The following is a 27,501-nucleotide window of genomic DNA, read 5'->3' on the forward strand; positions in this document are numbered from 1 at the left end:
CAATATTTTAACAATTAAACAATCAGCAGCAAACAATTTTATAGAATCTTTATTGTAAACAGAGGTCATTAACAGTTATTACAAACTGAATCAACTGAAAGTCAAATTAGTAACTCAAAACAGATGTATGTTTATTTTTATATGGCATAATTTGTAATCTTTGCCCCCTCAATGCTTTGAAAAAAGGTTACTAAAATTATCAGCATTTCAGTGGTCTCTTTTTTTGTCAAGTTTAGCACCGTAACATCCTCATTCTTTTAAAGAACTCACTCAAAACTAGGTAGAACTTTCACTGTTCATTCAAAACTATCAAACACCATTTGTTTTTTTCATAATGCAAAAAGAACACAAGTATATTTTTAGATATTACAGACAACACATAGACAGTCCCTACTGTGTGCTGTTTGCACTCTTCCTACCTGCCCATTACACAGCCTCTAAAGTACCTTGCTTTCATTTGTCCCCCTTGTCACTGTCATCTACCTCTAAAGGAGAGTAGTTATTTAAACAAGCCTGGGTCTGCCCCATTTTCCTGGGATCCTGTCTTTGTCCTCTACTCACCCTAAGTCTGTTGCCTGTCGTATCAGTGCTTGACGGAGGGGAGGAATCAGCAGAAGAGGCAAAGTTAAGAATTCAGCTTATAGAAAAATACCATCTGATGGTGAGAATGAGTAGCTGAGGCTTTACTGTTACACAAAATGGATGGTTTGTTCTTGTTCTGCTTCCCAGGGAATTTTCCAGGACTATGTTTCGATGAAGAAGCAAAAGCTACCTGTAAAGTGTCCTAAAATACTATACCTGTTACCTTAACAATCAGTTCTATAAAAACATCAAAATATTCTCTCATGTCCAAAGCACTTTATGGAAATGTATCAAAAACAAGTTATTTCTCAGAGAAGTAAAAATAGATTGTTTCATGAATTACATTCAATGAATAATACTTTGTAACAGTGTTTTGCGGTTTTCGTAAAAATATTTATCTAAACAAAACTGCAAAGCAAATCTAAATAAAGCAGACATGTAATGAATGTAAAATTTACAAATATACTGAGCAGCTGAATGAAAATTCCAATGGATTTTTTCTGAGTATCATTCATATGGGTTTTGAATATCACTACAACTAACAATACCCACAGGTCATAAATTTCACTTCCTCTCTTTTTTTCTTCACTTAAAAACTGTACTCAGTAACAGGCAAGTCAGTCTCTACTGTTTTGTGGTTTGGTTTTTCTATCAGACAGACTGTGACAATACTGAATGCAAATTATTTTTTGTATTGATTTTCTCATCTATATAGTTCAAAGTGTCAAGGACAGAGTATTGTTATATTTAAATGCAAAATGGGGATTATGGTTTATCTCTGCTGCCTACTTTACGGCACACTACTTTGAAGTCTCTCTTCCTGATGTTGCATGTGTGTTAATAATACCAGAATTCCTTTTAAGTTAAGTATGAAACACATTAAAAATCAACAGCCTTGAGGGTTGTAAATCATTACAATGGGTGCTGATGTTAGAAGCAAAGATCAATTCTCATCTGACATAAAAATTACTTGTATTACTTCCTGCATTAGTGCCCTTTAGTCCAGTGCTTCCTGACTCTTCTCAAGGTTTGGCACATATTAAAAAGGTTAATATGTGTCTGGCTCGCTGGGGTAAACTCACCAGCCATCTCTGGCCAGCAGGGCTCGCCTGGGACATGACCTTCCCGTCTCCCAATGTGCCACCTGGAAGGCTGAGGTATACATATCTTGGCAACCCCTTTACCCAGTCAGGCACCCCAGTTGGGGAATGGGGGTAACCCACAACTATGACCTCTCTATAGTATAATATTTTGGAACTGGCTTAAGAAACTTTGAAATCTGATATTGACTGGCCAGTTATTTGACATGAGATTGATTTTCTTTTATCTAGAGTAGCACAACTGTTTTGATTCTTATCTGCATAGGTAAGTCTGAATTAGCCTCTGTTCATCTTTTCTAGAGTTTTAAATACCTAAAAATTCAGTACAGATAGTGATAAAAAGAATGTGGTATTTAGAAACAGGTCTATCTAGGTTTGAATCACATCTGAATTCCAATCCCAACTCTGCTCTTTCCTCAGGCAAGTTTCTTAACTTCTCTAATCCTCAGTTTCCTAAATGGGTCAACTGGGATACCGTCTGCTTACAGTCTGTAGTGAGAACTAGACGTTACACGTGCAATGCTTAGGACAACGCCTAGCAGTGTAAGATGCTCCGTAAGTGACAGCTGTCATCATTTACTAGTTAAAGCTGAGATGGTGCTTTCCTTTCATTTCTACCACATTGCGAACACAGTATTTAACGAGTAAATCAATATTTAATGAGTGAACATTCTCTTAGAGTATTTTTATCCTAGTGCAAATCTAAGGAACCAGCAGTTCAGTTCAGTTCAGTCACTCAGTTGTGTCCAACTCTTTGTGACCCCATGGACTGCAGCATGCCAGGCCTCCCTGTCCATCACCAATTCCCAGAGTTTACTCAAACTCATGTCCATTGAGTCGGTGATGCCCTCCATCCATCTCATCCTCTGTCGTCCCCTTCTCCTCCCGCCTTCAATCTTTCCCAGCATCAAGGTCTTTTCAAATGAGTTAGCTCTTCGCATCAGGTGGCCAAAGTATTGGAGTTTCAGCTTTAACATCAGTCCTTCCAATGTACACCCAGGACTGATCTCCTTTAGGATGGACTGATTGGATCTCCTTGCAGTCCAAGGGACTCTCAAGAGTCTTCTCCAACACCACAGTTCAAAAGCATCAATTCTTCAGCACTCAACTTTATAGCCCAACTCTCACATCCATACATGACTACTGGAAAAACCATAGCTGTGACGAGACGGACCTTTAGTTCCTTACTATCTCCCATATGTGAAGCTCTTTAGTGACCTCACTTGTATGTGAGGATATAGTTGAAAGTAATGCACTAAAAATCTGTCTTTCCTCTTAGAAGCCAAAAGACAGAACATGTAGTATTTATTGATGGTGTACCTTTAAGTATTGTAAGTGGGTCTATCCCCATTAGTTACCAAAAGTTACTTATAGTGAGTCTAAACAGTTGCTTCATCCCTTTATCCTTTAGACAGGAACAGTGGCATTTTAAGAATACTTCTTTAAAGATTAATTTTGATTATATTCATTTCTCTCAATAATTTTAGAGAACTGTAAATTGAAGATCAGTGCAACTCAATGAAATGTATTAGAATTTAGGCTCTCTGAGACTATTTTAAACATGGAGACTACATAATAGATGCAGCAGTGCACTGCAGATAAAATAATTATGAGTTATCACAAACTCTGTAAAAACATGATATGCATGCCTAGTCTTAAAAAAATAAAAAGTCAAGTCACAATATGAATCTATTGATGTGCTCTTGGGTTCTTCTAGTACAGGTCTCCACAGGGGTTGTCTGAGGTCTGGCAGCCCATGTTCTGACCCGTCACCTGCACTCTGAAGAGCGTTCCGTCAGCGCACATACAGAGTTTGTAACGCACCCAGTCATCACCACCAAACTGGTCTCCGCTGGAAGAACTTGGGAGGCGATTCGTGCTGACCATCACAGTTCCGTTCAGGATGATGCTGTTTTCCTATCAGGAGAAAAATCATACGGTTTATTTACACCCACAAGAAGGGACAGAACAAAAACAATAAACTCACTGGAATATGAGCAAGAATAGAAGGTGGTAAGATAAAGTCAGGACCAAAATAACAAAAAAAAAATTCCCAAACCAATCGAAATTCGACTAGTGACCTCTTAGTAACTGTTCATAAGGTGTATTTATACACTTAACACAATTTATTTCTCAGTTAGCTAAAAATTATATCAAAATTCCTAAGTGCACATAAGACTTACACTGATCAAGTCTCAGATCATTTTCATTTGCTACTACTTAGGAGAGTTTTGGAGAAGGCAATGGCACCCCACTCCAGTACTCTTGCCTGGAAAATCCCATGGATGGAGGAGCCTGGTAGGCTGCAGTCCATGGGGTCGCTAGGAGTCGGACACGACTGAGCGACTTCACTTTCACTTTTCACTTTCATGCATTGGAGAAGGAAATGGCAACCCACTCCAGTGTTCTTGCCTGGAGAATCCCAGGGACAGGGGAGCCTGGTGGGCTGCCATCTATGGGGTCGCACAGAGTCGGACACGACTGAAGCGACTTAGCAGCAGCAGCAGCAGAAAGAGAATTTTAACTAAGTTTCTGATTGATACGTTTCTGACAATGAACAGAAAAAGAAAAACTAGAAAATGTTTTTCTCTTAGAGAAAAGTAATCTTACTTTCCAATTATTTTTGGAAACACCATAAATGAAGATTCAAGCCATATAATTTTGAAGACCAGATACTCAAAGAAGACTGCCTGGAAGTTCTCTTCTTCCAGCCCACTGTCCCAGGAGCACTACTGTATTGCAGACTCTTTCTTTTTTGGAACTCCTCTCTCTCCCTTCTTCCCTTTTCTTCTTTTCCTTCATTCAATGATTATTTTTAAATGTCTCCTACGTGTCAGACACTATTCTTGGTGTTGAGTACATAGCAGTCAACAGACCAGCAAAGTTCAAGTCCTCATACATTGATGTTTTACTGGGGAGGGGCAGACAATAAACATCTTAAGAGGTAAAACGAACATCATCTGAGAAGAGCAAGTCAGGATAAGTAGAGAGAGAGTGACCAGGTGGGGTTCTACGTTACTGAGGAAGGTCAGGGAAGGCCTCTCTGATGAGGTCACAGTCTGGTGGAAACTGGGTGACATGAGGGAGCAGGGCATGTGGGTGACCGGGCAAAGGAAAGAACAATATGCACGTGGGACTTGTGTTCCAGGAACAGACAGGAGGCCGGTGTGGCTGAAGGAGGTGAGTCACAGAAATAACCAGGGGCAAGACACATGGGGCCAGGGAATGGACTTTGGATTTTATTCCCAATCAGACGGGAAGACATTTGGAGGGTTCTGAATAGAGAAGTGACATGATCTTTTAAAAAGGATTTCTCTGGCTGTTTTTATAGAGAACTGCATACAGGAGTGAAAGAGGAGGCTGTTTTGCCAGTGCAGGCAGGAAATGATGGTGGTCTGCACCATGGTGGTGGAGGTGGAGGAGGTGGCGAGCATCAGCCAGGCTCTGTACATCTTCTGAAGGTAGAGCCCGAAGGCTCTGCTGATGAACCAATGGGCACCATTTAACAAGATGGGAACACTGAGAGAAATACATGTTTGGAGAGGGAGGCAGGATATGCAGACTTTTAGATGTGCTGCGTTTGAGATGCCTATTAGACACTGAAGTGGAGAGGTGGGAAGGCAGTTGGATATATGAATCTTAGTTCAGGGGAGAAAGAAGAAGTTCCAAAGGTGAGTCATCAGCTTATAGAGGGTGCTTAAATCAATGAGAGAAAGTTGATTATGAAGTGATGGAAATCGTTAATTGACTATTAGTGATGTTGTTGTTGTTCAGCTGCTCAATCGTGTCCAACTCTTTGTGACCCCATGGACTGCAGCACGTCAGGCCTCCCTGTCCATCACCAACTCCCGGAGCTTACTCAAACTCATGTCCATCGAGTCGGTAATGCCCTCCAACCATCTCATCCTCTGTCGTCCCCTCCTCCTCCTGCCCTCAATATTTCCCAGCATCAGGGTCTTTTCACATGAGTCAGTTCTTCACATCAGGTGACCAAAGTATTAGAGTTTCAGCTTCAACATCAGTCCTTCCAATGAATACTCAGGGCTGATTTCCTTTAGGATGGACTGGTTGGATCTCCTTGAAGTCCAAGGGACCCTCAAGAGTCTTCTCCAACACCACAGTTCAAAGGCATCAATTCTTCGGTGCTCAGCTTTCTTCACAGTCCAACTCTCACATCTATACATGACTATGGGAAAACCATAGCCTTGACTAGACGGACCTTTGTCGGTAAAGTAATGTCTCTGCTTTTTAATATGCTGTCTAGGCTGGTCATAACTTTCCTTCCAAGGAGCAAATGTCTTTTAATTTCATGGCTGCAGTCACCATCTGCAGTGATTTTGAAGCCCCCCAAAATAAAGTCTGCCACTGTTTCACCATCTACTTGCTATGAAGTGATAGGACCGGATGCCATGATCTTAGTTTTCTGAATGTTGAGTTTTAAGCCGACTTTTTCACTCTCTTCTTTCGCTTTCATCAAGATTTAGTTCTTCTTTGCTTTCTTCCATAGGGTAGTGTTGTCTGCATATCTGAGGTTATTATTATTTCTCCCGGCAATCTTGATTCCAGCTTGTGCTTTATCCAGCCCAGCGTTTCTCATGATGTATTCTGTGTATAAGTTAAATAAGCAGGGGGACAATATACAGCCTTGACGTACTCCTTTTCCTATTTGGAACCAGTCTGTTGTTCCATGTCCAGTTCTAAATGTTGCTTCCTGACCTGCACACAAATTTCTCAGGAGGCAGGTCAGGTGGTCTGGTATTCCATTTTCTTTCAGAAATAGTACATGAAATTGAGATAGTACATGGAATTTTCAAATTTTGTTCCAATGCTGCCATCTTGTGGTCATGTAATTTTACTTTCTTTAAATTTGTAAAGCAGTTTTTTTAATGGAAGTATAGCACAAGCTGGAGTCAAGATTGCTGGGAGAAATATCAATAACCCCAAATATGCAGATGACACCACTCTTATGGCAGAAAGTGAAGAGGAACTAAAAAGCCTCTTGATGAAAGTGAAAGAGGAGAGTGAAAAAGTTGGCTTAAAGCTCAACATTCAGAAAACAAAGATCGTGACATCTGGTCCCATCACTTCATGGCAAATAGATGGGGAAACAGTGGAAACAATGTCAGACTTTATCTTTTTGGGCTCCAAAATCACTGCAGATGGTGACTGCAGCCATGAATTTAAAAGACGCTTACTTCTTGGAAGAAAAGTTATGACCAACCTAGATAGCATATTGAAAAGCAGACACATTACTTTGCCAACAAAGGTCCGTTTAGTCAAGGCTATGGTTTTTCCACTGGTCATGTATGGATGTGAGAGTTGGACTGTGAAGAAAGCTGAGCGCCGAAGAATTGATGCTTTTGAACTGTGGTGTGGAGAAGACTCTTGAGAGTCCCTTTGACTGCAAGGAGATCCAACCAGTCCATTCTAAAGGAGATTAGCCCTGCGTGTTCTTTGGAAGGAATGATGCTAAAGCTGAAACTCCAGTACTTTGGCCACCTCATGCGCAGAGTTGACTCACTGGAAAAGACTCTGATGCTGGGAGGGATTGGGGGCAGGAGAAAAAGGGGACGACAGAGGATGAGATGGCTGGATGGCATCACCGACTTGATGGATGTGAGTTTGAGTGAACTCCGGGAGATGGTGATGGACAGGGAGGCCTGGCGTGCTGCAATTCATGGGGCTGCAAAGAGTCGGACACGACTGAGCAACTGAACTGAACTGAATTGATTTTTACATCACTAGATACAAAACCCAGGAAGGGATATGAAATATCTTTAACTGAAAAAAGCCCATCAACTTCAGGGCATGGATAGTTATTTTGATATTCTTTAAGAAGTTTTTTTTTGTTTGTTTGCTTGCCTTTTAAAATAATACAGGCATCATTATGCAAAAAAACTTTTTTTTAGAAAGTAACAGGCAAGCAGAAATAAAATAAAAATCATCTGTTACCCTGCTGCCCATAACTAACCACTGTTGACATTTTGGCATAACCTTCCAGGTTTTTATAAACATACATATAATCTGAAAAATAAAAACAAGGTATTTCACACATTGTTTTACAACTTACTTCCACTTCATAATCTATTGTGAACATCTTTCCATGTCAAAAAAATACAAATACACTATCATTTTTCATAACTATACTTTCCAAACATGGGTTTATATACCCAAGAATCTAGCAATTCACTTAAATTCAAAAAATACTCACAGCCTTTAACTCCATATTACCACCCATGTGGAATTGAATGGTTTTGCCCATAATGAACACGCCTTCATTTCCACGGACAATAGCACGCCCACCGACTTTTATATTTAGGTCACTAGTAGCATTGCTAGTAATCTGAAAATTAAAAAAAACAAACTAGTGATGAAGAATTTCTAAATTAAAGTGAGAATTGTTATTAGAGATAGAAGAGTAGAAGTTTCAATGAAAAAATATGAAAGGCAAGTGTTTTCATTCATATTTTATAGATGTAAAGAGAGATGATTTGATAATGATCACACAAACCAGTTGATGGCAAATGTAGAACCAATCTTTTCCACTATTTTGGAGTTAATTCTTTCACAGCACTGTATCAGTAAAACTGCCTCCTCCGCATACACACTTTGTAACTCTAGACAGTAATTCTCTTCCATGAATAAAGCAAAGTAAATAAACCATACCCTTTCAGTAGATGCTTTTTGAACATTCAGACTTTTCACTCCACTTGGCAAATGAAACTCATGAGTTTCATAGTCTGTGCTGAATAAGATATTTTGAGTCCTTGGGTCGAAAAACTGCATGCCAGTGTCACTTGTAATAGAAGTTTTGTTCTTTCCCACACTGAGCTTTGTTGTCCCTTGCTGAAAAACAATCTTCAGAAAAACACTTCATCATGAATATGTTTTTGAAAAAGGCTGCATCCAAAATTCATCAAGAGCATTATCAAAAACTCTACAATAACAGACTTTTAACTTCAAGTAATTTTCACTGCCTCTCTCTGACTCCCTCCACCCACTTGGGAGAAGAGTTCTTTCAAATGAGGGCTTACAGGCTTATGTGCTGTAATGCTTGGCAAAAAACAGATGGTTGCCGAGCACAGGGACCCAGAGCTAAGATGGGCAGGGCCAGTAAGGAGGCTTCCTTCAGGTTCTGGTCAGTTATATTAGCCATTCGGCAGGGGTTGCCACTGACTAGATGGATGTATTCCCTACCAGACGGGGTTGCCACTGACTAGATGGACGTATTCCCTACCAGACAACCAGGGAGTAGAGGTTATTCTAACCTGGGAAGGTGATGATTTTTAAAATTTATTTTTAACTGGAGGATAACTGCTTTACAATGTCGTATTGGACACAGTGGGGGAAGGCGAGGGTGGGCCGAAGGTGCTTTATAAAATGGTTTCTTCATATGGAGGAGAAAAGAGTATGCATTCTCATAGTAATTGTATCTATCCCAGAAAATGTTACCATAAACAAAACCTAGAATATTAAGAAAGTACTGAATATTAATAGATTACAAGACCAGTATTATCAAATATAATTATGAATTTTCTCTAAAGGAAAATATCCATTTCAAACAATCAACTTGAGGTTTTTACAAAGAATTTTTCACTAATGTTTTTCAAATAATATGGTTACTTACAGGCTGATTGTTGCCAGTGATGACTAAATTTTCATTTCGCCTTCCTCCTACTGTGCTCTTATAAAGAGGATGTATAACTCCCATGTCAGATACTTGTTTAAATCGAAGCAGACCACTTTCATGAAACTCCATGCTGTCACAGCCATTTGGTCCAATGCGAATCACAGCCCAGATAACAAGTGTTATCTAAAACAGCAATCAAACCCACTGTTGATAGGCAGCATACATTCTTAACACAACTTGAAAGCAAACAGAAAAGGCGGCTGCCAAAGGATTAAACTTCCTAAATGGTTTCATCAGTGACATAAACACATAAACTGGGTTTCCACTTACAAACAAAACCAATTTTATTTTAATCAAGGTATTATATACAAATCTAAAAGTTAAAAAAAAGGAAGCAGTTTTTTTTTTACCCCCTCTGTATCTTGTCCACTTTAAGCAATTTTAGCTATTTTTGTCTAGAACTTCTCTCCATATTTCTAAATAAGGTGTGTGTTATGTCTTTACTGATCAATTTTAGATTGTTATCTATTAATCTATTTTAGCAGATGAGAATTTTAGCTCATTTATACTTCTTCTCCCCTAACTCCAGTGCACGTTACATCCATGTTCAGTATTCTCAGCCATTATGACAAAATAAATATTATTCATACTAAGCCAAACACTGTACTATGATGGCAGTTCTTTTCTTGGGCTTTGTGTCTTTCAGTGTCTTTTTGTCTTTCCCTTATTTGCTTAATTTCTCTGAATATCAGACTAAGTCTTTTCAAACTCTCCAACATTTCTATAAAATGTCTCTCAATAAAATGTTCTAAAAGTCCAAACCTCCCAGAAAATGTGTTAGTTCTGTTTTCCTCGCCCAGAACTCTTTCTGGAACCCTCATCTTCTGCCTCTAGTCTGTTCTTGCCCTCTGGGTCTGCCTCACAGCTGTTACCCTGAGCCCTCCCTTCACTTTCATGCTGCAGCTTCCTTGTTCTTTCTCCAGTGTGGGGTACGCAGTTTCCTGTATCCTTGTCTTCAACCTTCTTGGTTTAGTACCTTCTTTCAGTAAAGCAGTCTCCCGTGGCTTCCTTAGGAAGAATGTATGGAAAGTAAATATTTTTTGAGCACAGCTAAGAAAACGTCTCTATAATCTTTCACATTTGATTGATAGTTTAGCTTGACACACATTCCTAGATTCGAAATTATTTTCTGTCTGAATTTTGAAAGCCCTTGCTCTCCTGCCTGCTAGTTTCCAGCACTGCTTTTGAAAGGTCTGATGCCACTCTGATTTTGTGTTCTTTATACGTAGTCTTTTTAAAAAAAATTCTCTGGAAGATTTTAAGATCTTCGCTTTATTCCTGGTCTGCTTAAATTTAACAGTGATAGCTTTGGTGTGAGTCCTTTTTAGGCATCTGCTGGACCAGAATGGGCTTCCCAGGTGGTCTAGTGGTAAAGTGCCTGCCTACCAATGCAGGAGACTTAAGAGATGCTGGTTCCATCTCTGGGGGGGAAAATCCCCTGGAGTAGGAAATAGCAACCCATTCCAGTATTGTTGTCTGGAGAATCCCATGGACAGAGGAGCCTGGCAGGCTACGGTCCCTAGGGTTGCAGAGTCAGATACGACTGAAGCGACTTCACACACACACATGGACCCGGAATGGTAGCTTTCAAATTTTCTTGATTTATTTGGTAACATTCTCCCTAGTGTGTTCTTTTCTCTTTCTAAAACTCCTATTAACAGCATGTTCATGGATTAATTTTGTTGAATTTCGTGCAGGTTTCTTTTTTCTTCCAATATCTATGTTATCTATCTACCTACCTATCTATCCATTCATCTACCCACCCATGTGTGTATATTTCTATGAGTTTTTCCATATTCTTTAATTGCTTTTTAATGGCATGGTATCCTTGTTTAATGGACACAATATCCTCTTACTTCTCTGAAGATAATGATTTTAGTGTTTTATCTTTTTAAAAAATTAGTTTGCAATATTATGATGGTTTGTGCCATACATCGACATGAATCAGCCATGGGTGCACATGTCCCCCCATCCTGAATCCCCCACTCACCTCCCTCCCGACCCCATCTCTCTGGTTTTGAGTGCCCTGTTTCATGCAGCGAACCTGCACTGGTCATCTATTTCACATATGGTAATATACATGTTTCAATGCTACTCTCTCAAATCATCCCACCCTCACCTTCTCCCACAGAGTCCAAAAGCCTGTTCTTTACTTCTGTGTCTCTTTTGCTGCCTTGCATATAGGATCATCATTACTGTCTTTCTAAATTCCATACGTATGTGTTAATATACAGTATTGATATTTCTCTTTCTGAAGTACTTTGCTCTGTATAATAGGCTCCAGTTTCATCCACCTCATTAGAACTGACTCAAATGTGTTCCTTTTTATAGCTGAGTAATATTCCATTGTGTATAAGTAAGTAAATGAAAGTCACTCAGTTGTGTCCGACTCTTTGTGACCCCATGGACTATAGAGCCCATGGAATTCTCCAGGCCAGAATACAGGAGTGGGTAGCCTTTCCCTTCTCCAGGGGATCTTCCCAACCCAGGAATCAAACTGGGGTCTCCCACATTGCAGGTGGATTCTTTACCAGCTGAGCCACAAGGGAAGCCCAAGAATACTGGAGTGGGCAGCCTATCCCTTCTCCAGTGGATCTTCCCAATCCAGGAATCAAACTGGGGTCTCCTGCATTACAGGTGGATTCTTTACCAACAGAGCTATCAGGGAAGCCCTGATATTGTGTATATGTACACAACCTCCTTATCCATTCGTCTGCTGACGGACATCTAAGTTTACTGTCATTTGCTACATTTTCTCTATTTCCCTGAATTCCTACTTTCTCCGTGGTTTGGGTGCTTTTGGTCTCAATGATTTCTCAATTCTGGGAGCTTTCCATAAAAATTTACTGATCCCTGTGACTCTGTGTTCATATTTAACACAGTGGTTATAAAAAGTTCATGGAAAGGTCTCTGTGTGGGGTGGGGCTAGTAACTGACAGGCTTCACAGTAGGGGGATTTAGGTAGCTTTTTCACGGGGACCTGCCAAGTGTCAGCATCTTCAGATCCTGCCCAGAGAATGTAAGCCTGGTGCAGGGAGCTGGAGGTGGGGGATGAGGATAAGGGAGCCTCAAGACTCAGGGTGCAGCACTCCCCTGCTTTCCTGTGGAAACCCATGCCTACCCTCAGCAGAAAGAATCCTGTCTGGTTCAGCGCAGGGTGAGGAGGGGCAGCTCCGTGACTGCTGGCTGGAAGGGGAGCAGGGCTGGGGATCGCATGGGTCCTTCTACGGATTTTTCAAAGCAGCTTTCTGTTTTCGGTTCCCCTCTCACTCCTGCTTTTCAAGGAACTTGTACTTCCACTTCCTGAGGTTTTTCAGGATTCTGCAAGGCACTTCCACCAATGCCCTCTGCAACCCCTCCCCAACATGCAGTTTCTCTTCTCTGGTAAGTTGCCATTCCTTATCCTCCTTTTTGTCTTCAAATATTATGATTTAGAATTCTGATTGCCTCCCGCTTTCTTCCAAGATATTTCTGCTTCTTGACATTGTAACCTTAGGTTGAACTTTTTAGAGCAGAAGTGGATGAAAAATGTCTCTTTTTTTTGCTATCTTAACCATAACTTTTCAATAAAATAAATTCAGAACATGTGCTCCTAGTAAAGCTATAGTTTCAGCTCTTTTCAATTTAAGTGAACAATTAGACACAAATGTTTTAGATGTACATAAAATACAAGGACTGACTTAAGAGTATTAGAAGTAAAGAATACAGTAAACAGAATCCCTGTAGAACTGCTGCATCCATGTTCATGATCGGTGTTAGGGATACCAATAATCAGTCTCTGAAAATGTCTGTCCACACACATGCCAGAGGGTTTCACATTTAACTCTCAGATAGTTTCAACCTTGGGTTAAGAGTCTTCTTCTTTAAGAGACCTTCCTGGTGGTCCAGTGGTTAAGAATGTGCCTTGCAATGCAGGGGACATGAGTTCGATCCGTGGTCAAGGAACTAAGATCCCACATGTCGTGGGGCAACTAAACCCATGTGCCACAACTGAGACCTGACACAGCCAAATAAATGAATAAATATTTATTAAAAAGTCTCCTTCTTTAAGAAAGCAATTATCTTTGGAAAAGGTAATACACCAACTCCTCATACCTTGGTGTAAACTAGTCTACCTCAGGTCCTTTCGTTCTTCAACTATAAAGATTTAGGACTGCAAAAGGTAACCTTTTACTGCATCCAAGGTTCACTATTTTTAAGCTGAGGAGGCAAAGTAAATTTGGTAAAAGTTGAAAGAAAACATGAAGGAGTGTATTTTTACGAGAGATGAAGGCAATAAAATCATCTTGGGAAAGGTCTCTTCTGTTGAGTTGATGCTAATCTTTTAAAAGTTAAGTTGTTTAAAGGAAACAGTCTATAAACATTTTTTTCTAAGTAAAATTAATACATGGTGAGAAATGAAGTATTTCCTGCTGTATCAGTATACAAGGATGTCACAGTCATCAGCAATTGCAGCCCTTCAATGTGAGTTGATGAGCCCTAAGGACACTTAGGAGAAAGCGATGGCACCACACTCCAGTACTCTTGCCTGGAAAATCCCATGGACGGAGGAGCCTGGTAGGCTGCAGACCATGGGGTCTTGAAGAGTCGGACACGACTGAGCGACTTCACTTTCACTTTTCCCTTTCATGCGTTGGAGAAGGAAATGGCAACCCACTCCAGTGTTCTTGCCTGGAGAATCCCAGGCACGGGGGAGCCTGGTGGGCTTCTGTCTATGGGGTCCCACAGAGTCGGACATGACTGAAGCGACTTAGCAGCAGCAGCAGCAGTATACTGTAGTCTATTAAGCATGCAATAACATTACGTCTAAAAAAACAACTTTCAGGGAATCCTGTTGGTACACCTGGTGGTCCAGTGGTTAGGACCCAGCACTCTCACTGCTGAGGATCTGAGTTTGATCTCTAGTCAGGGAACTAAGATCCTGCAAGCCATGCTGCTGCTACTGCTAAGTCCCTTCAGTCGTGTCCGACTCTGTGCGACCCTAGAGATGGCAGTTCACCAGGCTTCCCTGTCCCCGGGATTCTCCAGGCAATAACACTGGAGTGGGTTGCCATTTCCTTCTCCAATGCATGAAAGTGAAAAGTGAAGTGAAGTCGCTCAGTCGTATCCAACTCTTAGCGACCCCATGGACTGCAGCCCACCAGGCTCCTCCGTCCATGGGATTTTCCAAGCAAAAGTACTGGAGTGGGGTGCCACTGCCTTCTCCATGCAAGCCATGAGGTTAGGCCAAAAAAAAAAATGTACATACCTTAATTAAAAAATGCTTATTTTCTAAAAAATGCTATCACCTGAGCCCTTAGTGAGTATAAACTCTTTGCTGGTGGAGGGTCTTGCCTTGACATTCATGGCTGCTGACAGATCGGGGTGGTGGTTGCTGAAGGGCTGGGGTGGTTGTGGCAATTTTTAAAAATAAGATGATAATGAATTTTGCTGCACTGACTCTTCATGACTTTTCTGTAGTACACATAGCTGATAGCATTTTACCTACAGTATGACTTCTTTCAAAATTGGAGCCAATCCTCTCAAATCCTGCTACTGCTTTTATTATTTATGTGTGTGTGTGTGTGTGTGTGTGGCGGGTGAGAGGTCCTCACAGGCACATTTATTCATGCCCGAGAGCAGCAGCACTGCTACAAGCATACACAACGTCCTGTGTTCCCACAACACAGTCAGACCTACATCCCACTCAAGTAAAGCTGGTTAATGATGACCACGAGCAGGTGCAGGACTGGAAACTTACAAGGCTTTACCTCTTTTATCAGCACTCCTGATTTTATAAATCATGAAGCCATGCCTACCCAAATCTCCAGGTAAACGTGGGTATAGCAGGGCTTCACGGAGATCCAAACAGTCTTAACAAGGCTTTGAGGCATCTCTGTGCAGGACCTGCCACTGCTTTATCAACTAAATTTATGTAACAGTCCAAATCCTTTATTGTCATGTCCATAATCTTCATAGCATCTCCCTCAGGAGGAGATTTCATCTCAAGAAACCACTTTCTTTGCTCATCCATAAGAAGCAACTCCTTATCCTTTATCAGGGGGATGGTGGCAATTTATCACATCTTCAGGCTCTTTCTAATTATCTTGATATTTCTACCACATCTATAGTTACTTGATCCACTGAAGTCTTGAACCGCTCAAAGTCAACCATAAGGACTGCAATCAACTTCTTTCAAACTGCAGTGTACATTGATATTTTGACCTCTTCCCATAAACCCCCATTGTTCTTGATGGTATCTGGAATAATGAATTCTTTCCAAAGGCTTTTCAACTTACTTTGCTCAGATCCATCAGAGGAGTCACTATCTACGGTAGCTATTATCCTTAAAAAATGTATTTCTTTTTTTTTTAATAAAAAATATATTTCTTAATAAGACCTGGAAGTCAAAATTATTGCTTGATGGGTGAGCTGCAGACTGGATGCTGTATTACCAGGCATGAAAACAACACTACATCTACACCACAAACAACGTTGTGCATCTCTATCAGAGCTCTTAGGTGACTGATGCATCATCAACGAGCAGTAACATTTTGAAAGAAACTTTTTTTTTTTCCTGAGCAGCAAATCTCAACAGTGGGCTTAAAATATTCAGTAAATTATGTTGTAAACAAGTGTGCAGTTATCCAGACTTGGTTGTTCCACTTACAGAGCCCAGACACAGAAGATTTAGCATAATTCTTAGGGCCCTAGGATTCTCCAAATGGCAAATAAGCGCTGGATGCAACTTAAAGTCACTGGCTGTCTCAGCCCCCAACAAGAGAATCAGCGTGTTCTCTGAAGCCAGGCACTGGCTTCTCTCTAGCTACGAAAGTCTTAGATGGCATCTTCTTCCAACATAAGGCTGTTTTGTCTGCATTGATAATCTGTCATTTAGTGAAGTCACCTTCAGTAATGATCTTAGCTAGGTCTTCTGGTTAACTTGTTGCAGCTTCTATATCAGCACAGGTTATTTCACCTTGTACTTTTATGTTATGGAGAGCCTTTTTTCTTAAACGCCATGAACCAACCTCCATTAGCTTCAAACTTCTGCAGCTTCCTTACCTCTCTCAGCCTTCATAGAATTGAAGGGTGTTAGTTACTCTGGATTTGGCTTTGACTTAAGAGAGTTTTGTGGCTGGTTTGATCTTCCATTCAGACAAGTAAAACTTCTTCTGTATCAGCAATAAAACTATTTTGTTTTCTTACCATTCATGTGTTCTCTAGAATAGGAATTAAGTTTTTGTTGTTGTTGTGCTGCAAAGCTTGTGAGATCTTAATTTCTCGACCAGGAATTTAAATGGGCACTTTGGCAGTCAAAGTGTCAAATCCTAACCACTGAACCACCAAGGAATTCCCTAGAGTAGGACCTTCAATTTCCTTTAAGAAGCTTTTCTTTGCATTCACAACTTGTCTAAGTGTTTGGCATAAAAGACCTAGCTTTCAGCTGATTTCAGCTTGTCATGTACCTTCCTCACTAAGCTGAATCATATCTAACTTTTGATTTAAACTGAGAGATACTTGCAACTCCTCCTTTCACTTGAACACTTAAGAGGCCATGGGAACGGCCTCTTAGGGAATGGCTCATCCAGTAAGGAGTCTGTCTACAATGCAGGAGGCCCAGGTTAGATCCCTGGGTTGGGAAGATTCCCTGGAGAAGGAAATGGCAACCCACTCCAGTATTCTTGCCTGGAAAATCCCATGGACAGAGGAGCATGATGGGAGTCAGACATGACCGAGTGACTTCACCTCACTTCACTTCAAGTAGAGAGAGAGAAAGAGTGAAAGGGGGGAAGGGCTAGTGGATGGAGCAATCAGAATGCATACAACATTTATCAATTAAATTCACCATCTTTTATGGATGTGGATAGTGGGAACCCCACACAATTACAATGGTAATATTAAAGATCACTGGTCAGAGATCACCATAAGAAATATAATAATGAGAAAAACTCTTGAGATATAGTGAAAATTTCTGAACTGTGACAAGGGGACTGAAGTGAGCAGACACTGCTGGAAAAAGTGAGCATGCTGCCATGCCTGGCACTAACAGGCATGCCTGGGACAAGGCTGCCTCAAATCTTCAATCTGTAAAAAATGCAGTATAGGCAAAGTACAGTAAAGCTAAATGCCAAAAAAACAAGGTAAGAAAGTGTTAGTTGCTCAGTCGTGTCTGACTCTTGGCAACCCCATGGGCTGTAGACTGCCAGGCTCCTCTGTCCATGGAACTCTCCAGGCAAGAATACTGGAGTGGGTTGCCATTTCCTTCTCCAGGGGATCTTCCCAACTGAGGGACTGACTGGGTCTCCCACACTGCAGGCAGATTCTTTACCATGATTTCACTAAAAACAGAAGAAAAATTCCTCATGCTAATTAAGAAAAGAATACTCTGTGCTAAATACTCACAATTAAATTGATGACAGCCAGGATAAACAGGAGGACAATCACACAGATGGCTAAATTGCCCTTTCTCCCTCTCAGTCCCGTTTTATGGAGGCGATCTTCATCGATTGGAATATAGCCGGCTTTAAAGTTACTGTTGTGCTCTTTATTGACATTCCTTCTTTCAACAGCCTTCTCACGCATGGACTTCTTCACAGGACCATTGGAACTTTGCTAAAAGCAAAATAAAACACAATGGAGCAGCTATACCCTCTATTTTGGATGCATTATTTGTTAGGTGCAAATTCATAAGGAAAGAAAGCTGAATTGGTTAGTGATACATTTTCTACTAATAAACCTCAAGTCATGTTGCACTGGAGCTTCCTAGGTGACGCTAGTGGTAAAGAACCCATCTGCCAATGCAGGAGACATGGTTTGATCCCTGGGTTGGAAAGATCCTCTGGAGGAGGGCATGGCAATCCACTCTATCTAGTATTCTTGTCTGAAGAATCCCCATGGACAGAGCCTGGCAGGCTACAGTCCAAAGGGTTGCAAAGCTCTGGACACAACTGAAGTGACTTAGCATGCATGCACACACATGTTGAGTTGCAGGCTCCAAGCGGGGACACGACTGTACTGAGAAGGGTTGTAGGTAACAGTCTGATAACAGACTTCTACTATCTGCTTTGAATAGTCCTACCATCAGTCAAGTGAACAGCCAGCTCATTTTGGGGGAGAGCTGATAGATATACTCTATAGTGGAACTGTTTTTATTAATAATTTATAAAGATCTGCTTAATCATATACATACTTCATTTACATGAAAAGAATTTAGAAAGGCTAATACACTTTACTTATCACTCCAGTTGGCTAAAGTTAGTATTATCCTAGACCAGCAGTTTTCAAAGTATGGGCTGAGAAACCATGGAGAGGTTTCTTGAAATCCTTTAAGTGTCTGGAGGGTGAAAATCATTTTCAAAAGAAACCCTCTATGATGCTGTTTTCTTTTTTTACTCTTCTTCTCTCATGAATGTGCAGATGACCCTTGAACAAAATGGGTTTGAACAGCATGGATCCACTTATATATGGATTTTTTTCAATAAATGTATTGGAAAAAATTTTGGAGATTTTCAACAATTTAAAAAAACTTGCAGATGAAATACTGAAAAAATTAAAAGATTTGCTGTGAATGTATAAAACATGTAGATACATAAGATGAGTAATAGTTAATATAAAAGTAATAACAATTTCCTTACTGTTTTATAACCTTGTTTTTAAAGAATTATATTATGTACAGTCTCTCTGTCTCATAACTGGAGAAACTGGTTATCAGCTGATCATCCCATATCACTGGCTTTTTAAAAAGGATATGAATATGATTGTGATACTTTATGCCATAAAAAGTTTTTATTTTTACAATTCATTCACAAGTGTATAGGTTAGGCTACCATGAAAGAACTGTACTGATTAACATTTGTTGTTTAGTTGCTGAGTTGTGTCCAGCTCTTTTGAGATCCTGTGAACTATAGCCCATGAGGCTCCTCTGTTCATGAGACTGCCCAGGCAAGAATACTAGAGTGGATTGCCATTTCCAAAAAATTGCCATTTCTCCAGGGGATCTTCCCGACCCAGGGATCAAACCTGAGTCTCTTCCATTGACAGGCGGAACCACCAGGGAAGCCCACTGGCTACATTAAGTTACCATAAAGCAACCATTGTGCTGCTGATATTGCCGGGGAAAATATCAACAACCTCAGAGATGCAGATGATGCCACTCTAATGGCAGAAAGCAAAGAGGAAATAAAGAGTCTCTTGATGAGGGTTAAAGAGAAGAGGGAAAAAGCTGGCTTAAAATTCAGCATTCAAAAAACTAAGATCAAGGAATCTGCTCCCATCACTTCATGGCAAATAGATGGGGAAAAAGTGGAAACAGTAACAGATTTTATTTTCTTGGGTTTCAAAGTCACTGTGGTGACAGTAGCCAGGAAAGTAAAAGATGCTTGCTCCTTGGAAGAAAAGCTATGACAAACCTAGACAGCAGAGAAAAAGCAGAGACATCACTTCACCGACAAAGGTCCATATAGTCAAAGGTATGGTTTTTCTGTCTTTCCATCTGGCTCAGCTGGTAAAGAATCCGCCTGCAACGCGGGAGACCTGGGTTCGATTCCTGGGTTGGGAAGATCCCCTGGAGAAGGGAAAGGCTACCCACTCCAGTATTCTGGCATAGTTAGAACTGGACATGGGACAACAGACTGGTTCCAAATAGGGAAAGGAGTACGTCAAGGCTGTATATTGTCACCCTGCTTATTTAACTTATATGCAGAGTACATCATAAGAAATGCTGGGTTGGATGAAGCACAAGCTGGAATCAAGATTGCCGGGAGAAATATCAATAACCTCAGATGTGCAGATGACACAACCCTTATGGCAGAAAGCAAAGAACTAAAGAGCCTCTTGTTGAAAGTGAAAGAGGAGAGTGAAAAAGTTGGCTTAAAGCTCAACATTCAGAAAACTAAGATCATGGCATCTGGTCCCATCACTTCAGCTCAAAAGGTTGGGTAAACAGTGGAAACAGTGACAGACTTTATTTTGGGGGGCTCTAAAATCACTGCAGATGGTGACTGCAGCCATTAAATTAAAAGACGCTTGCTCCTTGGAAGGAAAGTTATGACCAACCTAGACAGCATGTTAAAAAGCAGAGACATTACTTTGCCAACAAAGGTCCGTCTAGTCAAGGCTATGGTTTTTCCAGTGGTCATGTATGGACGTGAGTTGGACTGTGAAGAAAGCTGAGTGCCGAAGAATTGATGCTTTTGAACTGTGGTGTTAGAGAAAACTCTTCAGAGCCCCTTGGACTGCAAGGAGATCCAACCAGTCCATCCTAAATGAGATCAGTCCTAGGTGTTCATTGGAAGGACTGATGTTGAAGCTGAAACTCCAATACTTTGGCCACCTGATGTGAAGAGCTGACTCACTGGAAAAGAACCTGATGCTGGGAAAGATTGAAGGCGGGAGGAGAAGGGGATGACAGAGGATGAGATGGTTGGATGGCATCATCGACTCGATGGACAGGAGTTTGAGTAAACTCCAGGAGTTGGTGAAGGACAGGGAGGCCTGGCGTGCTGCAGTCCATGGGGTTGCAGAGTCAGACACACCTTGGCAACTGAACAACAAGGCACTCAGTGATATTTTACTGAAATGAGTATGTCTAATAATTTCAGATACCAGAGATTCCTTCAGACTTAATTTCTCTTGATTTCCCCCTACAAATCCACAGCTTTTTCTCTTTGGGATTCTCAGTCATTTTGAAGAGTAAAAAGAAAACCAGAGACCAAAAAATTTGAGAACCTCTGACTAAGGTTGAATGACATTGTAGGTGATTATTTGGTGTATCATGAACATAAAAGGAAGGAGTAGAAATGCTTACTGCCCAACTTTCATATTTTTGAGAGCTTTGAGAAAATTAATTTATTGAATAAGCATTTTTTAAGCTCTTTAGGCTTTAACATTAATCCCATACATAGGAATACACAAGAAATACAGGACAAGATCCTCATCCTCCAGATATTACAAATGTGAATTGCACAATAACATATTCTGTATGCTCCGATGCCAAAATCAATAGTACAGACAATACATGCTGTGGAGTTCATGGGAGAAGAGACAGCAGGGCTTAGAGTTGTCCGGGAAACCAGAAGGAGCAGGTGAGTCAGATCTGGCAATGCAGGCAGGATCAAGGCGGAAAAGGAGGACAGGTTGTAGAAGTTTTGGGACACCTGTGAACAAATTCTAGTCTTGACATCTGTTTATTTGTGAGTCACTAAAGGTCTCTGAATATGAACAATATATATTTCAGGATGCTAAATGTGTGAGTATTTGCAGGAGACACAGGAAAGAGGAGAATATTAGCAAGTAGGCTGCTGGGATGTTGTCGTAAGGGAAACTCAAGGTATTGACGGCCTAAAACGGGTGGGATGAAAAAGGAGAGATTAAAAATACACTTCAAGAGAATAACTGAGTGAATTTGTAGCCAGGTTTAAAAAAAAAAAAGCCCCTCAGTTTACTGAATGGTGACTAGTTAAACATGGGGAATGAAGCAGGGAGATTTTACATATGCTGCATTTGAACTGAATGAGAAACGACCACATGCCTCAGAGGCAATGAGAAGGATGGTATGAGATATTAGGTCAGTCAGGACTTGACGAATTTGAGTCTTCAGCTTCAAAGTAAATTAAATCTATGAGACTAATATCAGTCTACTGTAAAAAAAAAAAAAAAAAAAAACATGAAGCAGTGGTCCCCAACTCTTTTTGTGGCACCAGGGATCAGTATCATGGAAGACAATTTTTCCACAGACTGGGGTGTAGGGGGATGGTCTGGGGATGATTCAAGGGCATTACATTTATTACACACTTTATTTCTATTATTATTCCATCAGCTACACCTCAGATCATCAGGCATTGGGTCCTGGAAGTCAGGGACCCCTTGTATAGAGCAAAAGAACAAAGAGCCAAGGAAGTACTCTTGGAAAACTTTGTGCAGGAGCAATGGAAAATGAGAAATACAAGAAAACTAAGGATGTGCAGCATTGCTGAACTTAATATGGTAAGAATTGCCTCTGTGATTTTCAAACTCTGAGTAGCAAACTGGTAAGTAGAAATAGTCCTGAAAAGATGCCAGCAAGTGTACATTTATTTTCATTGAGAGAGAAGACAATAACTAAAGAATTATGTACTGTCAGAGGAAAACTGTGCTTGTTCTTGTTGTTAGGATCTTTCTGTCCCTTTCCAACAATTTGTAGGAAGACTCACATGTTTGATGGCAGAGGGAAACATGCCAAGAAGGACAAAGACCAGATACCTCAGAGTAGGGCAGAGTAATGAGGGAAATAAGATCCTCCAGGAGACAGGAAAGAAAGTGAATGTACAGAAGAGTCTTAAAAGGTGGGCTCCCATTTCATTCAAATGGTTCACACCAGGAAGAGAAACCATTTCTATTTTTCCTCGGGATGTAAAAGGCAAGGTCAGCTCTCAATAAAGAGCGGAGAGGGCATCTGGAATCTTACTGTGGTTGCAGGGGTAGCAGGCTGGTTGAGGGCTTATGGAAAACAGAAAAAGGCAAGAATAATCATTGTGGGTAATGTGGCAGACAAAATTTTTTAAACTCCACCAAGCAGCAAGCATAAACATCTTTTAATTTCATGGCTGCAATCACCATCTGCAGTGATTTTGGAGCCCAGAAAAATAAAGTCAGCCACAGTTTCCACTGTTGCCCCATCTATTTCCCATGAAGTGATGGGACTGGATGCCATGATCTTAGTTTTCTCAATGTTGAGCTTTAAGCCAACTTTTTCACTCTCCTCTTTCACTTTCATCAAGAGGCTCTTTAGTTCTTCTTCACTTTCTGCCATAAAGGTGGTGTCATCTGCATATATGAGGTTATTGATATTTCTCCTGGCAATCTTGATTCCAGCTTGTGCTTCCTCCAGCCCAGCGTTTCTCATTATGTACTCTGCATAAAAGTTAAATAAGCAGGGTGACAAAATACAGCCTTCACGTACTCTTTTTCCTATTTGGAACCAGTCTGTTGTTCCATGTCCAGTTCTAACTGTTGCTTCCTGACCTGCAAACAGGTTTCTCAAGAGGCAGGTCAGGTGGTCTGGTATTCCCATCTCTTTCAGAATTTTCCACAGTTTATTATGATCCACACAGTCAAAGGCTTTGGCATAGTCAATAAAGCAGAAATAGATGCTCCAAAATCACTGCAAATGGTGATTGCAGCCATGAAATTAAAAGACGCTTGCTCCTTGGAAGGAAAATTATGACCAACCTAGATAGCATATTAAAAAACAAAGACATTACTCTGTCAACAAAGGTCCGTCTAGTTGAGGTTATGGTTTTTCCAGTGGTCATGTATGGATATGACAGTTGGACTATAAAGAAAGCTGAGCACTGAAGAATTGATGCTTTTGAACTGTGGTGTTGGAGAAGGCTCTTGAGAGTCCCTTGGACTGCAAGGAGATCCAACCAGTCCATCCTAAAGGAGATCAGTCCTGGGTGTTCATTGGTAGGACTGATGCTGAAGCTGAAACTCCAATACTTTGGCCACCTGATGCGAAGAACTGACTCATTTGAACAGACCCTGATGCTGGGAAAGTTTGAGGGCAGGAGGAGGAGGGGACGACAGAGGATGAGATGGTTGGATGGCATCACCGACTCAGTGGACATGGGTTTGCGTGAACTCTGGGAGTTGGTGATGGATAGGGAGGCCTGGCGTGCTGTGGTTCATGGAGTCGCAAAGAGCGGACACAACTGAGTAAGTGAACTGAACTGAAGCGGTAAGAAAGGCTTTGTAGAAGAGCTTTCAATCTACTTAACAGGTTTAACACAAAACAAGTTGCTGAATACAGTCGTGTAGGTTGTGTATCCACATGAGGTGCAGAAGCTATGAGGGCCTGTCGACACTGCAAACATTTTAGAGCTGAATTTGTATTTTGGTAGTTTTTCGGCCAGAGAAAGTAGAATATCTTAGGGAAAGTGAGTTTGCTTCTAATTTTCACAGATCCAGTATAGGATTATGACAGTGATGTCAGATGGGCAATTTAGAACTCTTAGCCAGACTCTGAATACAGGTCTACATAAGAGAGAGACAGGGCACATCTTACCTTCTTGGGATGAATTCTTTACTTTTCTCTGTCAATTCATGTACATCAGTATATTTCATTCTTTGTACTTACCATTTACTGATGAGTTACTATATGCCAGATGTTCCAGACTACAAAGACGTGCAAGGCATAGCACCTACTTTCAACAAACTTACTTACAGGCCAGCAGAGTAGATAGATGGAGTCATTAGCAATTACAGCTCAACATGGCAAGTGCAGTGGTAGAGCAATGAAACTGAAAAGAGTGCATAAGAGGAATACCCTTTGACTTATCAAGGTCATGAGTTGACGATTCTTCAAAAAAGCTGGGGCCTCAGTTGAACATTGAAGGACAAACAGAAGTTAGCCAAGTAAAGTACCAAGAAAGGCCTTCCAGGCAGAGGAAACATCATGAAACTGAGTAGAGGTCATCTTGTGCAAACTAATGCTGGTAATTTTATATGGATGGTGAAGAAGATGAGTATACGAATGGGACAAAATAAGAAGTGCAATGTGGTTGTGCTTGCATGCTAAGTCACTTTAGTCATGTCCGACTCTTTGCAACCCTATGGACTGAACTCCTCCAGGCTCCTCTGTTCATGGGATTCTCCAGGCAAGAATACTGGAGTGGGTTACCATGCCCTCCTCCTCCAGGGGATCTTCCCCACTCAGGGATTAAACTTGGGTCTCCTGCTTTGGAGGTGGATTCCTGACCGCTGAGCCACTGGGAAGCCCCAAGATGTGGTTAGGGATCAATAAATGAGTAGATATAAGTACCACATCAAGAATGACAGACTCTATTCTGAAGGCAATGGGGATTTAAAATAGGTTAGTGATAGATTTGCATTACAGCAAAATTAAACCAAGAAGAGTTGAACTGGAATAGATGAGTTTAGAGATGGAGACATCAACAGCAGGTTTCCCTAACAGTCCAAAGGAAGGCTTGACTGAATTTTGACACTGCACATCAAGATTTGGGAGAGTCCTCAAGAGGTAGAACTGAAAGGATCCGGTGATTGACTGGATGTGAGTGTTGCTTAGGGGCATCTAAGATGACCCCCAAGTAGGGCCTGATACATAATTTGTGGGGTCTAGAGCAAAAAGAAAACGTGAGGTTCTCTGCTCAAGTACCAAGCCTGGGAGAGCAGAGCATTAACCCAAAGGTGGGTCCATCCTGAGCTCCCTTGAGCCAGTCCTGCTTGTGGCAAGGTGAACCAAGTGAATGGATGGTTGTAGCCCTTTTAATGGTGAGTGTGATGCACCATTCACCATTAAAAATTTCTGACTTTGGGGTGCCCGTGGAAAATTCAGTTAAATTCCGACTGGAGACATAAATACCTAACTCTGAAGTGGAGAATAAGGGATGGATCAGATTGCCCAGTCTTTGTGTAAAGCAAGAATAGAAACTAGGTGGAACTCCCAAGAGTATCAACAAGTGATGCAGATGAAAAAAGAACCGTCTAAAACAGGCGCTGATAATTCAGGAGGGAAATCACAAAAGCAAGGGACAATTTCAATCTCAACAACTCCAAGAAGCTTTGTCTCAATTTCACTCATTCCTTTACATTTTATTGTTTAGGTGCTGTAGCTTGCCTACCATCTTTAGCTGATTTTTCTGCATTTATCTGGCAGTTCGACTTTAACTTTGAAGGCAGATGTCATGTCTTTTATTTTTCATGGCGCTCAGCATCACTGTTCCAGTGATATCTACCTACTATGTCTCTAAAAGCAGTTAATTACTTAAGAAAATCTTTCCAGACAAGATTTTTCTGGAAACAGAATGTTGGCTACCTGGCTCATTTATTTTTTTCAACAATGCTGAAGAATGAGACGTTTCCAAAGAAACTATCCTACCACAGTTTATTGTTAAAGGAAAATAACAGTTAAGAAGGGAGGAAGAGACTATCAAAATTATTTTTATTATAACAAACCACCCTAGTAACTACAGGTGTGTGTGTGTGTGTGTGTGTGTGTGTGTAAATGTGTGCATGTGTGTGTAAGTGTGTGCATAATGTATAGCCTGCTTTTGGGGAAGAAAATAGCCTTTTAAGCTATTCTAAGTTACAAGTTCACAATGCAGATTAGGGAATACTTGATAAAGGATTTTAAAAAAATGATTTTAAACCAACTGGATAGGAGACAGTCTTGTACTGATTGGCGACTTAGTCTCCAGAACCAAAGCGGGAGGAGAAACGTGGCTGTCAGCCTAGGGGGATGGCACACAAGAAGTGGCCGCAAGCTGATATCCAATAACAGCTGACTGTTTTTTGGCTGGTATCAGGGGAGGCTGGCGGCTCGTTGGCTGGGGTTATTTTTATCCGCATCTTCGCTGGCCATGGAGCAGGACATGTCCCCGGTACGTCCTGGCGGAGGCTCCGGGCTGCCTCGACCCCATCCCAGGCCTCCAAGACAGCGCCCCTCCTGACCTCGCCAAGGGACAGCCAGGCCAGGCCGGGAGCCCGCGGCTGGCTCCCCCTTATCCGCCCCGGAGACCCTTGCCCGGGGTCCCGCCCGGCCTTCGCCAGCATCCCGGGCTGCGGACAGCTCCCGCCCAGCCCCGCCCCGCGGAGCCCGCCCTCGCGCCCCAGCCCCCGCCTGCCGGTCCTACGGAGGACCTCACTGGCAGGACCCCATCCTCCCCCGGCCCTCCAGCCCCCGGCTGCGGCGGGGCTCACAGACCTGCTCCGTGGCCGCCGCCGCCGCCGCCATCTTCCCGCGCCCGCCGGCTCCGCCGCCCTCCCGGCCGCCTCCGCACCTCGCGCGCCTGCGCTTGCGCGCTGGAGGGGCGGGAGGGGCCCGCCGCTCCTCGCCCCCGCCCCCCATCTCCAACCCCGCCCCGCCCAGGCCGCTGGTGCCAGCTCCGCTGCCCCCGGCGCCCAGGCAGTGGCCTCCGGGAGCGTTTTCTCGCACACCGGGATTCCGTTCGACCTCGGGCCGCCTCTGGATTCTTCCAAAAGGGCGCCCTCAAAATACAGAGGACCCCTCTCCCTTCCCCTCCATTTCCCAGCAAGGGGTGGGGGGCGGTGCTGGTGCCATCAGGAGGGCTCCTTGCTTCACGAGTCGGGGGTCTCCTTGGCTGGGTGGGGAGGGCGCATTTGCAGAGTACATGTGGACGAGGGAGGAGG

At 41.9% G+C, this 27,501-nt stretch overlaps 1 protein-coding gene and 1 pseudogene across 1 annotated transcript; both read right to left on the reverse strand.

Annotated features, from left to right (window-relative positions):
• Positions 1-33: 33 nt before the first annotated feature.
• On the reverse strand, positions 34-27,140 carry SGCB (sarcoglycan beta). The gene is made up of 6 exons (XM_019962734.2): positions 27,056-27,140; positions 17,758-17,967; positions 9,310-9,495; positions 8,349-8,540; positions 7,894-8,025; positions 34-3,599 (listed from the first exon to the last, which is right to left on the reverse strand). Exons 1-6 carry the CDS (start codon positions 27,083-27,085, stop codon positions 3,396-3,398), a joined length of 954 nt encoding a protein of 317 aa, XP_019818293.1. The 5' UTR covers positions 27,086-27,140; the 3' UTR covers positions 34-3,395.
• Positions 14,011-17,741, reverse strand: LOC139183634 (ATP synthase subunit ATP5MJ, mitochondrial pseudogene; annotated as a pseudogene).
• Positions 27,141-27,501: the final 361 nt, after the last annotated feature.

Source organism: Bos indicus, chromosome 6, assembly GCF_029378745.1.
Source record: "Bos indicus isolate NIAB-ARS_2022 breed Sahiwal x Tharparkar chromosome 6, NIAB-ARS_B.indTharparkar_mat_pri_1.0, whole genome shotgun sequence".
NCBI lineage: Eukaryota > Metazoa > Chordata > Mammalia > Artiodactyla > Bovidae > Bos > Bos indicus.

Coding starts and splice junctions, on each gene's coding strand:
- SGCB (XM_019962734.2), bottom strand. CDS start 27,085: ATGGCGGCGGCGGCGGCGGCCACGGAGCAG. Junction 17,968..27,055: donor CGGCGGCGGCCACGGAGCAG/GTCTGTGAGCCC, acceptor TTTTGCTTTTAG/CAAAGTTCCAATGGTCCTGT. Junction 8,026..8,348: donor AAAAAGCATCTACTGAAAGG/GTATGGTTTATT, acceptor TTTAATTTTCAG/ATTACTAGCAATGCTACTAG.